We start from the raw sequence: 14,412 nt of genomic DNA, 5'->3' as shown, positions 1-14,412 counted from the left end.
TTACACACATACAGACTCCCCCAACCCCACCCCTTACACACATACAGGCTCCGTAGTGAACCAGAGGCTTCAAATGTGGACCCGCCTCCCCCTGCTCCCGCCTGCCCCCACCGGAAAGTTCCTTCCCCCACTGCCCAGCCCCACCTACCCGGCAGACAAGCTGGTCAATATGCAGCCCCTCATCCCCATGGGCCTTGAGGATTCGGACAATGAGGCAATTCAAAAGGTTCCGCCTCTTCTCCAAGTTCCGGCCCTCTTCATCCTCTGCTTTCAGGTATGTCTGAGGTGGGATGAGCCACACATTGCCCCTCCTTGGCCTGGGCTCCTCGCTGCCATCTCGAATCTTGAGCACCCCTGAAATAAGCACTGGTCTTCAGTGGGGGGCCCACAAGGAGGCTGAGAGCAGAGGCCCTTCTGCCCCAGGTACACACCTCCTGGGACATCCTTTTGCTCTTGAAGGTCCAGGGGGCCTCTCGAAGAGGTAAGAGGCCCAATCGCCTGATTGAGCATGTCTGGAGAGAGCCCGGAGAGTGCCAGCAGACTCTCCACAGAGACAGCCTTAAAGAAGAGGAGGGAAACATTCTAGTCTTCCCTAAGGGGTGGAGCAGAGAAGGTACAGGGAGGGAGGATAGGGAGTCGAGGTTTAGGGAGGAAGGGTGAGGGACAAGCTACAGAGAGCACAGATGCAAAGAGGAGCAGGGCCACCTTCAGGTCATTGAGATACAGCAGCAGCCACATCTGCACGGTGGACACATGCAGGGTCTGGTCCCCAAACTGCAGCTCAGCCCGACCCAGCCATGTCCACTGCAGTCGCCTCTGAGGGCCCCGCTCCAGGGCAGGGTAACTCTGGCCTGAGAAGGATCAGGGAGAAAAGGAGTCAGGGCTGGTGAGGGGGTACTGTCGGTTGAGCTCTGCCCCTGCTAATGTCTGCAGAGCATGTGTCCCAGTGTTTATGGATACCGTGGTTCCTGGTCTGAACTTCTAGAGCTTAGCCTTCCCTGTATCTGCCTCCTGGGTAAGCCTCAGGAATCCGGGAGCCCACTCTGTGCCTAGCCTTGTGCAAGGGGATTCTGATCAGTGACTTCCAGGAGTTCCCCATTTTTTTAAGGGAGGCCAAAACCACAAAATGAGGAAGGACTGGGGCTCTCATCAAACTGGAATATCCACGAGAAATGAGTTCTCCCTGGTTAGTCTGGGAGCCCCCTGAGGGCAGTGTCTGAGTCTCTTCCCCCTCCTGTGTTGCTGCCCAGGCCAGGATCAGCCCCCAATGGGAAGCTTAGGTTATGGTGACTGACCAGGAGCCAGAGCCCTGCCACTGAGGGAGGTCCCTTCTGGTGACCTCAGGTGCGCTTGACTCCATCCTCCCCACCTCCCACTCTCTAAAGAGAGTCCTATGTCTGTTTTAAGCATGGAAAAGGCAACAGTCTGGGGATCTGGTGCTTGACAACCCCACCACCTCACCCCAAACCTAAGCTCCTCACTTTCTTCACTGAGGCTCCTACCCTGGGGCCTAGCCCCACCCACAGGCTCTTTCCCTGAATCCCATCCTCTTCCAGCCAGTCCCCCCCCCCCCCCCGGCCCCCGCCCGCCCTCTGCCCAGCTCCTCACTCTTGTTGTAGAAGTTGGAATATCGGTTCAAAGTGCCCCTGAGATAGGCCGGCAGGCAGGTTCTGGGGGTCAGCGTGTGGCAGATGGAGGCAGTGGGCCAGCAGCGTGGTGACAGGACCAGCATGGACACTTCTGGCATCGCCCCTTCATAGTAGAGATCCTCATCTTCCTCCTCGTCCTCCTCCTCTTCCCCTGCCACATCTGTGGCCGCTGCTGCCCCCGCTCCTTCTGCCTCCTCTCTCTTGTGCTCCCTGTCACTGGCCTCGTGGCCCCCCTGCAGAAGAGACGGGGTTCCCGACAGCCGGTGGGCCTCCTCTGGTCTACTCCTCTCCTCTCTTCCTCCTACCTCCCCACGTGCTAATCCCTTTACCGCCACCCACCTGTATCTTCTTCTCAGTGTCCTCCAGCTTCAGGAGCTCCTGATCCAGCCGCTGGAGCTGGTAGACGTGGAACTGGCGCTGCAGCTCCTCGGACATGCTCAGGCTCCGCAGCATCTGCTGGGGGAGGCGGTTGGGGAAGCAGGGACCGATCTGCTCCAGCACGGCCCCCTCCAGCCAGCTCGAGCCCACGCCCAGGAGACGGTCTGCCATGTAGTGCCTGCGGTGTCACACACAGGCCGGGCCGAGCCTCAGTGTGGGCACTCGGCCTGGCCCAGCTGCCTGCGCCAGGACTCCAGCCTGCCCCAACCCCAGACTCCCAGGTGCTCGCCTGGCACCTGCCCCTGTCCTCCGCTCCCCAGGTCCACACTCACTGGTAGTAATGCTCGAAGGTGGTGGCTATCTCCAGGCCAGAGAAAATTAGGACCGTCTCCAGGCATCGCTGCAGCTGCACTAGCATCTCCATCCCCCGGGCTCCGCCAATCCGACTGCCCTGGATCCGCTGGTCAATGTGCCGGGCAAACTGCTCACTCACCTGGGCAATGGGGAGGGCACAGGAAAACCCTGAACGCGTGACTGGAGGAGGTGAGTGGGAACAGAGAGGAAGGTCTGAGGACGTAGATATGAACAGCTAAGCTGCCTCGTAAGTTGGTCAACACTTTTGCCAAACTTAAAAAAAAAAAATTTTTTTTTTAATGTTTTATTTATTTTTGAGAGAGAGAGAGACAGAGCATGAGCAGGGGAGGGGCAGAGAGAGAGGGAGACACAGAATCCAAAGCAGGCTCCAGGCTCTGAGCTGTCAGCACAGATCTCAACGTGGGGCTCGAACTCATGAACTGCAAGATCATGACCTGAGCTGAAGTCGGACGCTTAATCGACTGAGCCACCCAGACGCCCCACTTACCAAACTTTTATAAAGTGGTTAACAGTTGTGCAAATTAGGAAGTGTTTTTGCACACCAAACATGTCTAAAAATTAAACTAATGACAATAATTTAATGGGAGTTAATAATTTATGTGGACAAAGATGGTCACACTGCAGTGTTACTGATACAACAGAATGACCAGGAGCAACTCAAGGAGCCACTGCTTCAGCTCCCCCTGCTCTACTGTCGGCTGGCCAGGGTGCTTAGCCTGTCTTAGTGTGTCATCTGCTTAAGTGTGCACCTTCCCGAGAAGACAATAAACTTTGCGGACAGGGAACTTGCTCTTATCACAGTGCCTGACACATTTTAAGCACTTACTAAATATTTAAGGAATGCTGGAGTAAATTATAGTACATCCATTAGATGGAATTTATACAAAAATAAAAAATCATGATCTCATGGCTCATAAGTTTGAGCCCCGTGTCGGGCTCTGTGCTGGCAGCCTGGAGCCTGCTTTCAGATTCTGTCTCTGTCTCTGTCTCTCTGCCTCTCCCCCGCTCACACTCTGTCTCTCTCTCAAAAATGAATAAATGTTAAAAAAAATTTTTTTAAATAAAAAATAAGGACAAATAGCAACTCTGAAATAAGGCTTTTAAGGTAACGGTCAAAAAACAACAGGCTAAAAGCATTTTAGCTACTCGTGAGTAAACTGTTAAATCATGCACGCAGACTGAAGAAAGTACATCAAGATATATTAGCACAGCATGCTTCAGGTCACTATGTGTTTCTTTCACTTTTTATTTATTTAAATTTTTTAAACGTTTATTTTTGAGAGCGAGCGAGCGAGCAGGTGTGAGTGGGGGAGGGGCAGAGAGAAAGGGAGACACGGAATCTAAAGCAGGCTCCAGGCTCTGAGCTTTCAGCACAGAGCTGGACGCAGGGCTTGAACTCACAAACCCAAAGATCATGACCTGAGCCGAAGTTAGACGCTCAACCGACTGAGCCACCCAGGCGCCCCTCTCTGAATCTTCAAAACATGGTTATATACCCATACATGTTCCTTGCTGAATGGGAACAGAAGGGTGGTCGTTTTGAGAAGGTGGGGAAGGGGGGGTTTGCAGGGAGAGGTCCAGGGCAGAGGCGAGGGTGGGAGGCTTACATGGGCAGCTTTGAGAAATGAGAGCTTCAGCAAGGCACCGGCACAGCCGTTCTGCAGCGCCAGCAGGAAGGCTGCCCGTGGCCCAAACAGCTCCGAGCTCGACTTCTGCAGATTATGGAAGTGTTCACAGTAACGCGGCACAAAGTCACCATCCCGCCAGCGTGAGGTCAGAAAGTTGTTCACCTGGAGGAGAGCAGCTGCAGCGTGAAGGGACAGCCCAGCATGCCACCAGTTGCACCCTCCCTCCCCGGCACCCACCCCTGCCCACCTGCTCCTCCACCACGGCCCGCCAGCAGCGGGTCAGGTTTGTCACGATGCTGCTGGGAAGCCCCCGGGTAGCCAGGGAGCTCCAGTCATGGCTTCTGTTTCTGCCCTCTGTGGAGACAGGGGAGGGGGCAGAGGCAAGGTGGGAGCAGCCCCTCAGCTCAGCGTGAGCCCCGGGGCTGTTCCTGACCTCCTGCCACCCCAGAACGATGCTCCTGAGCGGGGGTGAAACAAACAGGTGAACAGGCTTAGTGGGTAGGGAGGGAAAGCGGGAGGAGGGACAGAAGGCCATCCTAACCGAGCTCCCACCTGAATCTCAGGTACTCACTGGGCCGGGGAGCGGCCACCGCTGGAGGGGGCACCTCACAGGGCTCCACGTGCACCAGCAGGTGGGTGAGGCGGCGCACCCGTGAGGAGAAAGCAGCTGCGCGGCTCTGGGGATTGTGGGCAGCCTCCCGACACTCCAGGTACTGGTCCAGCAGCCAGCCCAGGGGGCTGATGCCATCCTCATCTGGAGATTGGGAAAAACAAGCCGTGGTGGGCCATGTCTCCAGGGCAGGGGAAGAGGACGAAAGCACCAAGAAAGGGATTGGACAGAACATATGGGGTTGGCGCAGGTAGCGAGGCCCACCTGTCCTTATGGTGTCAGCTGACACCTGGGAGATGTAGGAAAGGAGGTGGTTAGGAGAAGGGGGACACTGGGCTACCAAACAAACATAGGTACCAAAAGGGCCAAGGGCATAATATAGGTGGCTCTGGGGCAGAACAAGAAGGGGCCGATTAGTGGGGCCAGGGGTCGCAATGGTTACCGGGGGAGGTGATGTTCTGCACCAGGGGGCTGACCAGGGCCTCCCAGCAGGTCTTGCCCAGCGCTTGGGCGGCCTCATCATCAGGGAGGAAGCGATCAGCAAAATTCTGCTCCTGACGCAGAGCCCCATTGAGCCTGGGGGTGAGGATGGGGGAGGCAGGTGTCAGAGGCTCAAGATGTAAGTTATCCTAGCATCTTCCCAGCCTAATGGCAGGGTAGCCCCTACCAACCAGACCAAATCCCCACCCGGTACTTTGAAGCTGTCCCATGTTAACAGACACATCCCACACACCCAACCCACCAAAGAAATCTCTTTATTCTTTCTTTCCTTCCCCAAACTGTAGAGCACGCCAGCCCCTTTCCCAAACATGTTGGCTCTCCACCTATACCCTCCACAGAAGGGCCAGGGCCACCCATAACAGTCTTACCTGCCACACACACACAGCCACACACACATGCTCGCACACACCTAGAACTCAGGTGCAGGAGGCTCCTGCGGTCCTCTGCTATGTCCTGGCTCCAAGCCTGTGCCCGAACCATGTAGAAGAGGCGTGTGTGACGACACAGCTGCTCCCGAAACACTGGCCAGAATGTGGGCTTAGGGCCTAGGACCTCCAACCCCCGAATGCGTGTGTCGATGCCGCCCTGCAATGTGCACACGCCTATTTTCACCTGCTCTGCATCCTCCTCAGAGCGGGCTGTGGTCAGCCACACCTTTGGGCCTTATTCCTGGAGCTGCCCAGGGCCTAGCCTGGAGCTCTGGCTCACGATCTGCAACAGTTACACAACCCAGAGTTCTGTGTCCCCGGACCACACCCCATACTCCTGCCAAACCTGCTGGCAGCGCTTTATGCGGATCTGGATGATGGGCCAGAAGTGGGTCAGGTTCTCCAGGAGGATCACCCGGCTGGCCGAGGGCATCACGTTCACCTGGTTGGGGGCAGAGAGTGCTGTTACCTCCATGTGTGTGGATGGGAATGCTGAGGGCACTCAAGTCTGCTCCTGTTCTGTCCTTCCCTTAGCCCGGGGAGGGGTAAGGGGTCCTGACAAAGGGGTCCCGATGCCATCCTCACTGCTCAGGGCCTGATGCCATCACATAGGCACAGGGAGAAAGGACTCTACATTCTAGGGGGCGCAAGACAGGGAAGAATTTAGGAGTTTAGGAGTCTGGGCAGGAGGGCGGACCCTGTGAAGGTGGTCTCATGGTATAGGGGTCCCTACCGAGTTGAGCTCTGTGTTAAGAGAGTTGGTGCTGTCGCCCCCAAACACCACCACCCTGGCCGGCATATAGCTCGAGTCTTCACTAGCCACCAGGAGAGTCAGCTGCCTGGGAGCAGGGAAAAGGAAACAATCAGAACTGGAACCAGTAGGGTCCCTGTAGACAGAGGCAAGGGGACTCTTTGGTCATGTTTGTGTTGGGCGGGGGGAGCAGTGCTTCCCCCAAACAAACAAAGGGAAGTCACGAAAAAGTATGTGTGTCGCTGAGCACATACATGGGGCCTGTTACCTGATGAGGATGCCCTGGTGCATGTGCAAGGTGATGTAGTGGGAGCCGGCGCTGCCATTGGACTCCCAGTAGGTCTTGGGGTTTCGATCCGTCAGCTTGCTGGCCCGGTGCGGGTTGGAAGACACCTCCACCTTCTCCCAGCACTTGTCCTCCTTCATTTCCACGCTGGAGCCTGGGGGCAAGTGGGAAGGGGTGGCCGTCACAGCCTGGTAGGTGTGGAGGGAAAACAGGGGCGGAGGGGTGTGGAGTAACGTGGGGACAGGCACAGACCCTGGCACAGATATCTGAGGAACACGTCAAAGAAGGGGATGTTGATGGGTCGGTGGGTTCGTCTGTGGTCTTCGATCTGGCCCAACACCATCTGCAGCCGGAACATCGGAGAGAAGGGGCGTGGGGAGGAGGGAGGGCACACATGGAGGACACACGGGAACACATATGAAGGAAAGACCCAGCAGCAATGGGACTTCCTCCAGAACCCTGGCAGAGGCAGAGTGGGAGATGCGGAAGGTGGTGCAGAGAACAAATGCCCACAGGCTCATCAGACTCTCCTGTCTTTCCCAAATTCAGGAACACGGTCCCTTCCTCCGGTCCCACTCAGGTTTCATATTCTTACCCAGCTGTGAACCCACAGCCTCCCCCTGCCCTCTTTCCTGACCTGGATGCAGCCTCCCAGGATGTTGGTGGTGAGTTTCCGGTAGAGGTGGGCATGCTTCTCACACTTGAACACCATGTCCCGCAGCTCCTGAGCCAGATCCAGTTTTCCCAGGTGCTTTTCCAGTGCCTTGGAGATGGCATCTCGGGCTCCCAGCTGATTCAGCACCACGGCGTAGTCCCTGCTCACAGAGGCCAGGCGGTGCAGGAAGAAGATGAGTTCCTGGAGCACCTGACATGGGGACAGGGTGGGTGCATAAAGGGCACAAGGCACAGGCCACAGGGCATCTTCAGTAGTATTTACACCCGCTGGGTACCGGGGCAACTGCAGTGAAAAGACAGAATGAGGAAGTAAAAAGGCAGGAAGCGGGGAGACACGAGGGCTGAGTGGAGTTAGAGAACCTAAGGCAAACAGATAAGGAAAAGCTAAGAGACACTCTGCCGTCCTGGGGTTCTCAACCACTGATTTTGTTGGCAATAGGTGCAGAGAGCTTCCCAGGTTGTTCCCTTTTAGGCTGTGTCCCAAGAACCAGTTGTGGGGCTGCATTTTGAGATGCTCAGACCCTAAGCACAGGCAGGGAGGGGGCACAGAGGGACACTCAATGAGTCAACCTCTGAAATGAAAACCTGGGTAACAGCCCAAAGGTGTGCACTGCAGACACCCACTGCCAAGCCTTGCAAGCCCAGGACCTCCCTGTGGCAGGAGACTCTGAGATGTGATGTCCTCTCTACCTCCTTCATCCACCTTATCCCCACAGGCCCAGCCAAACAGGAGGTACCGAGGCTTTTACTGTAATACAGACATAACCTTTTGTGTAAGAAAGGAGATGGCATGTAAGATCACACACTCGGGTTTGCTTATATTTGCATTTGCATAAGGATACACCAGAAGGACACAGAAATTAATACAAATGGTAACCAATAAAGTACATGCGGAGAAGCACTGGGAAAATTGGGTGGAAGTGAGAAGAGGTAGAAGTGGGAATTCTCAGTGTATACCTTGTTGTACTGTTTTGATTTGTGACCTGTATGAATGTATTACCTATTTGAAAAAATAAAATTCAGTTTTAAAAACAAATTCCAAACCAAGAGCGCAAAGGCTCCATTGTGCCCTCCCAAGCCTCGCCCAGGGAGGGGGTCTGCCTCATCAGAGGCTGCCCTACGCCCTCTCCCTCTAGCGTCTCCCCGGAGCAGGGCAGGGGTACCTCTCGGTCAGTGTCTGGTGACCGCAGGCAGGCCATGCAGGCATCCATGGCCTCGTGCCAGGGGAGCAGCAGCGCCTCGGGGAAGTCCACCAGCTGCATCAGGATCCTGGGGAGCGGGCGGCAGCAGCAGAGAGATGTGTAGCCAGCCTCAAAGACCCCTTTGCCAAATGCCCCTCCCCACCCCCTCACCTCAGAACGGTCAGGTGCAGGGCCTTGTTGGCCGCTGGGGTGTCGAGGCCCCGCATCAGGGTGAGGAAGGGCTGGGGCTGCCTCTGCAGCTGCAGCAGGAGCGGCTTGATCTCCATCTCCCGAGGCCCCTCTGAGCTGAGGGCTCGCTCCAGGTCCAGGAAGATTCTGCCAGGCAGACCGCAGCCGTCCATCAGTCGCCTCAGAGGAGTGTCGGGATGCTGAGTTGGGGGTTCTTTTCCTACGGGAAGATGGAAGTTACAAAGGTTGGCCATTGTCGGTGATGTTAGGATGAGAAAAGGACAGATAGATTCATAATTCCTAGTGCCTCCTAAAAACGTTTTTTTTTTTTTTTTTTGGCCCCCCTAAAAGTTAGGTTTGGGGATCTTAGGGCATCTCTGAATGCATTTATAAGACAATTTTGTGACAAATGTTATGTTTTATATTCTTAAAATAGCAAAGGAGCTTCCTGTCTGCAAATAGCAGAGCATTTCCCTGTATCTAAAAGCATGCAATAATTTGGCTTTCTCTACACTAGAAAAAGTCCAATGTGGGGACTTTTTTTTTTTTTTTTGGGAGAGAGAGAGAGGACAGGGGAGGGGCAGAGAGAGAATCTTAAGTAGGCTCCGCACTGGGCGTGGGGCTCGATCTCATGACTCTTGGATCATGACCTGAGTGGAAATCAAGAGTTGAACAATGAACCAACTGAGCCGCCCACAGGCGCCCCCAAATGTGGGGGCTTTTTAAGGCTCAAATCTCTTGCAATTTTCTGACTTTCCATCCTCCCTCACTCATTGGAGGGAGCGACTCTAAGCTTCAGATTCTTCCTAAGGTGCCACCTGTTCCAGACGGGATTACACAAAAACCGCACAGATGCCTCTCCTGGGCTAGCACTCTCCTAGAGCCAGTCTGCAGAGCTGCAGGGTCTTTTTGGCATCCCACCTTCCACTCTGGATGCATCTGCTGATTCCTGAGGCTGGGCCTGGGCTTCCGGCAGGGTTGGGTAAGCTGGCTGCCCTGCCAGGGCCTCAGGCCCATATTTCCTGTAGACACGGCAGTTGAGCAGGTCCCTGAGAGCGCTGTCATCGAGTCGCTGTGGCAGAGCCAGCAGTAGGTGCTGGGCCAACTCCATGGGCACAGCCAGCTCAGCCAGGATCTCGTCATCCAGAATCTGTCATCGGGGAGAAGCTCTCACTGTAGGTAGCCCTGCTGGCACAGAGGCTCCAGGGGCAGTTGGTAGGGGTGGGGATCTCTACACACATCCTCTCCTTGAGGAACCGCTCATGGCTGGCAGCTGCCTTTTCTCACACAGCTTGCCAATGCCTCTGAACGTTCTAGATCTCTTCCCTGCAGCCCCTTCCAACTGTGGACCTCCACTCCCCATCCTCAGCCTTCCAAATGCTCTGTCACAGACCAGCCCTTGCAGTGAGCCCTCCAACTTCTGGGTGTCCGGACTGGCTCTACCTCGCCATCCAGGTTCTCCTGAAGGATCTGGAGAACCTCCTGATGGTCGGGTCCATCCAGCTTCTTGATGAAGAAGAGGAGCTCCCACCATTCTGCCTGGGTCAAGTGTTCACTTTCTTCAGCATCCTCATCCTCAGGCAGCACGTAGGGTACCGCATAGAGCTCTGTCATGGGCTTCCACCGCCAGGAGGGCAAGGCTGTGGCTACAGGTCACAGGGCACGGGGATGTCACTGCCCACCCAGCCAGACCACTGTTCCTTTGCTCAGCGCTGACCCTGTTTTCTCCCAGGGCTCACCTACACCCAGGGCTCCACTGACCACAGCCCCATGGTTCTCATCAGCCTCAACCACATCTTCAATGTCTTCCTCAAAGCCCAGAATTTCCAGCATGTGCCAGTGTACCCAGTAGGTGCGGCCTGTCGACTCCCACAACACCTGGAGGATATGGGAAAAAAGAGAAGGGGAAGAGAAGGCTCACTCAATGACTGGCTGTGGCCCAATGATGAGGACATACAGCCCTCAGGCTGACCACCTGACCAGGTCTGGAACAACCTCCAAATAACACAACGCTGGCATATGGAGAACATGAACACACACACAAAGGATGCCTTCTCCTATGGGGATGGGCTCTGCTTCTCCTCCCACCCTATCCTTTGATGGCTCATGCTCCCCGCACTTCCTCCTGGCCTCACCTACTCTCTCCCTGACCCTGACCTTTAGGAAAGTCTTGCTATATCAATATGTTTCTTCCTGGGAGTGAGTCTTCCTGACCTGATAGCTCCCTCAACTCCAACTTTCTCAGCTCTCCAATGGCTCCCTTCTCAACTGTTGATTCCCCTTTAACCATTCCAGTCCCCATGGGGGCTTTCTCAGCGGGTGGCCTGCCAGAGCCCCCTGCACAGAACCCCAGTTATACTTCCCCAGCTAAATCCCCAACAGTATCCCACACGCACCCTCACTCACCTGCACGGGGGGCACGCCGTTGTTGCTCTGCCGGAACTCACCCTCGTCCCCAGCGCTGACCTCCTCGTAGTCATCCAGCATGCGAACTCGCATCCCGGCCTGCAGCGTCTCTCGCACGTACAAGGCATAAGTATTGCCACTTGCAAACTCAGAGCGAGGGCGGAACCTCCTTGACCTCCTAATGGAGGGCCGGACCCGGGCGGGTGGCAACCCTGAGCCAGCCTCTGCCAGCTGGGGCTGGAAGATGGAGCACGAAGACCGTGCCGAGGGCCCCTGTTTGCTCGAGGCCCAGTCCCAGCGCATGGCCTGCACAAGCTCTGAGATGAGGGTGCCCATGGCCATGCTGAACTCCAGCTCCAGTCGACCCCTCTCCCCACTCAACTCCTCGGGAGCAGAGTTGTTCTGGGCTCCTGGTTCTGCAGCACTGTCATTCAGCTGGTCCAGAAGAGAAGTGACATGCAAATAGCGCTTCACCAGGGAGAAGAGAAGCCTTCCTGGGACCTGTAGGATGCAACCTTTGGCCTATGTCCACCTTGTCCCAGCTCTAGCTACTCTTTCCACACCACCCTTCAAGGGTGGGTGCAAAGGTCTGGTCCCTAGATCTTGTCCACAGCCCCCCCCCCCCACCTCCCCACAGAATACCTGTGGCAGCTGGATACCCTCAAAAGACATGGGGTGTTCAGAGAGTGTGGCCTGTGCAAACAGAGCTAGCAGAGCACAGCGGCTGTCAAAATCTAGGTGTTTCTCAATGGCTTCTTGCTGGCTCAGCGACAGAAGAATCTGGGTCCGGGTCCCTGAAACCCATACCCCAGTCAGTTAACTGCTCCCTAACATTGCCCTTCCCAGGCATCCCTCCTAGATCCTCTACTGTCTTAGTCTGATCCCTTGTTGCCACACACAGGATCGATAGATCTCTCTACCTACCTACCTACCTACCTATATCTGCAATATCTATATCTGTAATTGTCTAATAACTCTTTCTTGGCATAGAGATCCAATTAATGGGAGGTTCTTGAAGACTCAGTCCTCTTTCTTTTGTTATTTTTTAGAGTAATCTCTACACCTAACATGGGGCTTGAACTCATGACCCCAAGATCAAGAGTACAGTGTTCCACCGACTGACCCAGCCAGACATCCCCCCAGCTAGGCATCCTTCCTCTTCCTGCAGAGATGCCCCCACCTCCTTCCTACCCCCTTTTCTCCCAACTCAAAGAGAAAGGCAACAGAATCACTCAGGCACTGATGAGGCAGAGGCTCTTGCCACAGTGTCCTGTGAGGCCCTGAGCTGACCTACCTTCCCCTTCCTTTCTCCCCACACTACTTCTCACCAGCATCATGAGAGGCCAGGGCTTGGATCATCCGGCCCGCGCTCCAGCGAATCTGGTAATCAGGACTACTCAACATGTGCATGAGCAAGTCCAGGACCCTTGGGTCTTTGAATACACCAGTGAGGGGCTCGATGCTGGCATAGGCGCTGAGTACGTGGACAGTGTGAAGCAAAGGAGCAGGAGGGATGGTGCCCACACACTCCTCCAGCTGCCGGAGGGCCCTCTGAATCAAAGACTTCACATCGGTTTCCATTTCCCCCAGCACAGATTTGTCCAGGGCCCCAGCTTCCCCTGCAATCTCCTGAGAAGGTCCGATGACCTGGCCGTCCTCGCCCAGCATCTTGTGGCAGTTGGCATAGATCTCGTCGTTGGACATCCACAGCAGGATGTGTTCGGCCTTGCAGTCCACTTGGCTAGAGCCCCCTTCCCCATCATCCCCACGCCTGAGGATGAGCCAGCGGATCTGGTACTCAGGATGCCCATCATGGCCCACCCGCTGGCGGATCAGCTCATCTGGATAGGCATGCAAGCCTGGCCCCAGGGGCACTCTGAATTCCCTGTAGCGGAGTTCCCCCACCATCCTGGCACCTGAGACACAGAAGGAAAAGAGAACAGTCAAGCTAAAATGAGAGGGGGAGTTCCAAAAATCAAGGATATCCAGGAGTTGGGGAAGCAAGTGTGGCAACAGCTGTCAGGTTGGCTGGGGTAAAGAAGGGCCCAGGAGTTGCCTGCTGCAGGCTGGGTGGGGCCAGGCCTAAGCAAGGGAACACTAGGGTGTTTGTTCTAAGAACACAAAATTTGGTTGAAAGGAGGGTCGAAGGCCCTGCAGCCTGGAGTGGATTGGTTTGGAGCAGTGGGAAGGGGACAGTGGGGGCAGGGGAGCCTTGCCATAATGAATCCCAACACACTGCCATAGGCAGCAGCCCTGAGAAGGGGATCCATGAAGCCCCGAGGGGTGTGTGTTGGGGAGTGGGGGGTGGGGAGTGAGATCCCGAGTGTGTCTGGGTAGGGATGCTAGCTCCAATGGTTGAAGCGCAGGAGTGTGTCACAGAGGCAAGAGATTTGGTGGGGGAGAATTGGTGGGAGGGGGGGGGGGCAAGGCGCGAGGGGCTGGGAGGAAAGCCTGGTGGGCTGCAAGCGCGCAGGACTGGAGACACTGGAGCAGCAAGGCTGGTGGGGGCGACAGGAGACCCGGTGGGTTGAACGGCGGGGGGCTAGGTGGACCCTAGAAGCCGGGGGCGCGCGGCAAGGTGCGGGGGAGGGGGCTAGGCCAGATAAACGAGAATCCCAAGGCACTGTGGAACTGGGGTGGGGGACGCGAAATCGGGTGCGCGCGCGGCTCGGTGGGCGAGAGTGCGGAGGAAAATCCAGGGTAGGGGCGGGGGGGCTCTGGCCACCTCAGAAGGCGATGGGGGTCCGGCGCGAGGCCTCTCCTTCGCTGAGCTAGGGACGCGGCGCAGACGATGGCGGCGATGCTGGCGGAGATTTGGGCCCCGCCTGGGCCCCCGAGGGGGGTCGAGGCGGAGAGGCGAGAGGGGGCGTGCCTCCGAAGGACAAGCGGGCGGGCAGGGGGCGTGGCGTGCAGGGACAGAGCACCTCGGGCGGCCACTGTCACCGCCCGGCGCGCAGGTCAGCGGCAGCCTGGGTAGGGCGGGGCAGGGCGGAGACGGGGCCCAGCCTGCGGCGCCGCCCGCCCAGCTCTGGGGGCTCCGCCGCCTGCCCGGAGTCGTGGCTCATTTCCGCCAGACCCAGCGGAAAGCTAGGGGCCCTGGGAGAGCTCCGGGGCGGAGTCGTCGGTGCCACCTCGGCGACGCGCGGCACCTCCTCCTCCTCCTCCGTGCCGCCCTTTCCTCTTCCTTTTCATTCTCCTTCCTTCCACCGGAAGTGCTCTCCCCGACTCCCGAAGTCAGAACAGGAGACCTTGGAGGTCATTTATTCTCCCCTCTACCATTACATAGAAAAAACTGGCACGGGGTGAGGGGGTGGCGCGGCTGGAAATGAGCAGCTCCAGTCTTTGCCCCATATCG

General features: G+C 56.5%; 1 protein-coding gene across 1 annotated transcript; it reads right to left on the bottom strand.

Annotated features, from left to right (window-relative positions):
- Nucleotides 1-111: 111 nt before the first annotated feature.
- On the bottom strand, nt 112-14,400 carry LOC125917430 (cullin-7; the record flags this gene model as incomplete). The annotated part of the gene is made up of 25 exons (XM_049623629.1): nt 13,783-14,400; nt 12,386-12,973; nt 11,700-11,851; nt 11,058-11,558; nt 10,391-10,529; nt 10,095-10,297; nt 9,573-9,801; nt 8,634-8,871; nt 8,445-8,550; nt 7,244-7,471; nt 6,859-6,949; nt 6,589-6,760; nt 6,303-6,408; nt 5,916-6,011; nt 5,551-5,726; nt 5,083-5,216; nt 4,602-4,784; nt 4,278-4,384; nt 4,010-4,192; nt 2,360-2,520; nt 1,989-2,205; nt 1,609-1,882; nt 706-851; nt 432-558; nt 112-354 (listed from the first exon to the last, which is right to left on the bottom strand). Coding segments are annotated over exons 2-25 (4,792 nt in total), but the record flags the coding sequence as incomplete, so codon positions are not given.
- Between the last annotated feature and the right edge of the window lie 12 nt (nt 14,401-14,412).

The sequence above is a fragment of the Panthera uncia genome, unplaced genomic scaffold (genome assembly GCF_023721935.1).
Source record: "Panthera uncia isolate 11264 unplaced genomic scaffold, Puncia_PCG_1.0 HiC_scaffold_1833, whole genome shotgun sequence".
In the NCBI taxonomy this organism is placed as follows: domain Eukaryota; kingdom Metazoa; phylum Chordata; class Mammalia; order Carnivora; family Felidae; genus Panthera; species Panthera uncia.
Note: the sequence above shows the minus strand (reverse complement) of the source record. Positions and strands in the feature narration are given on the sequence as shown.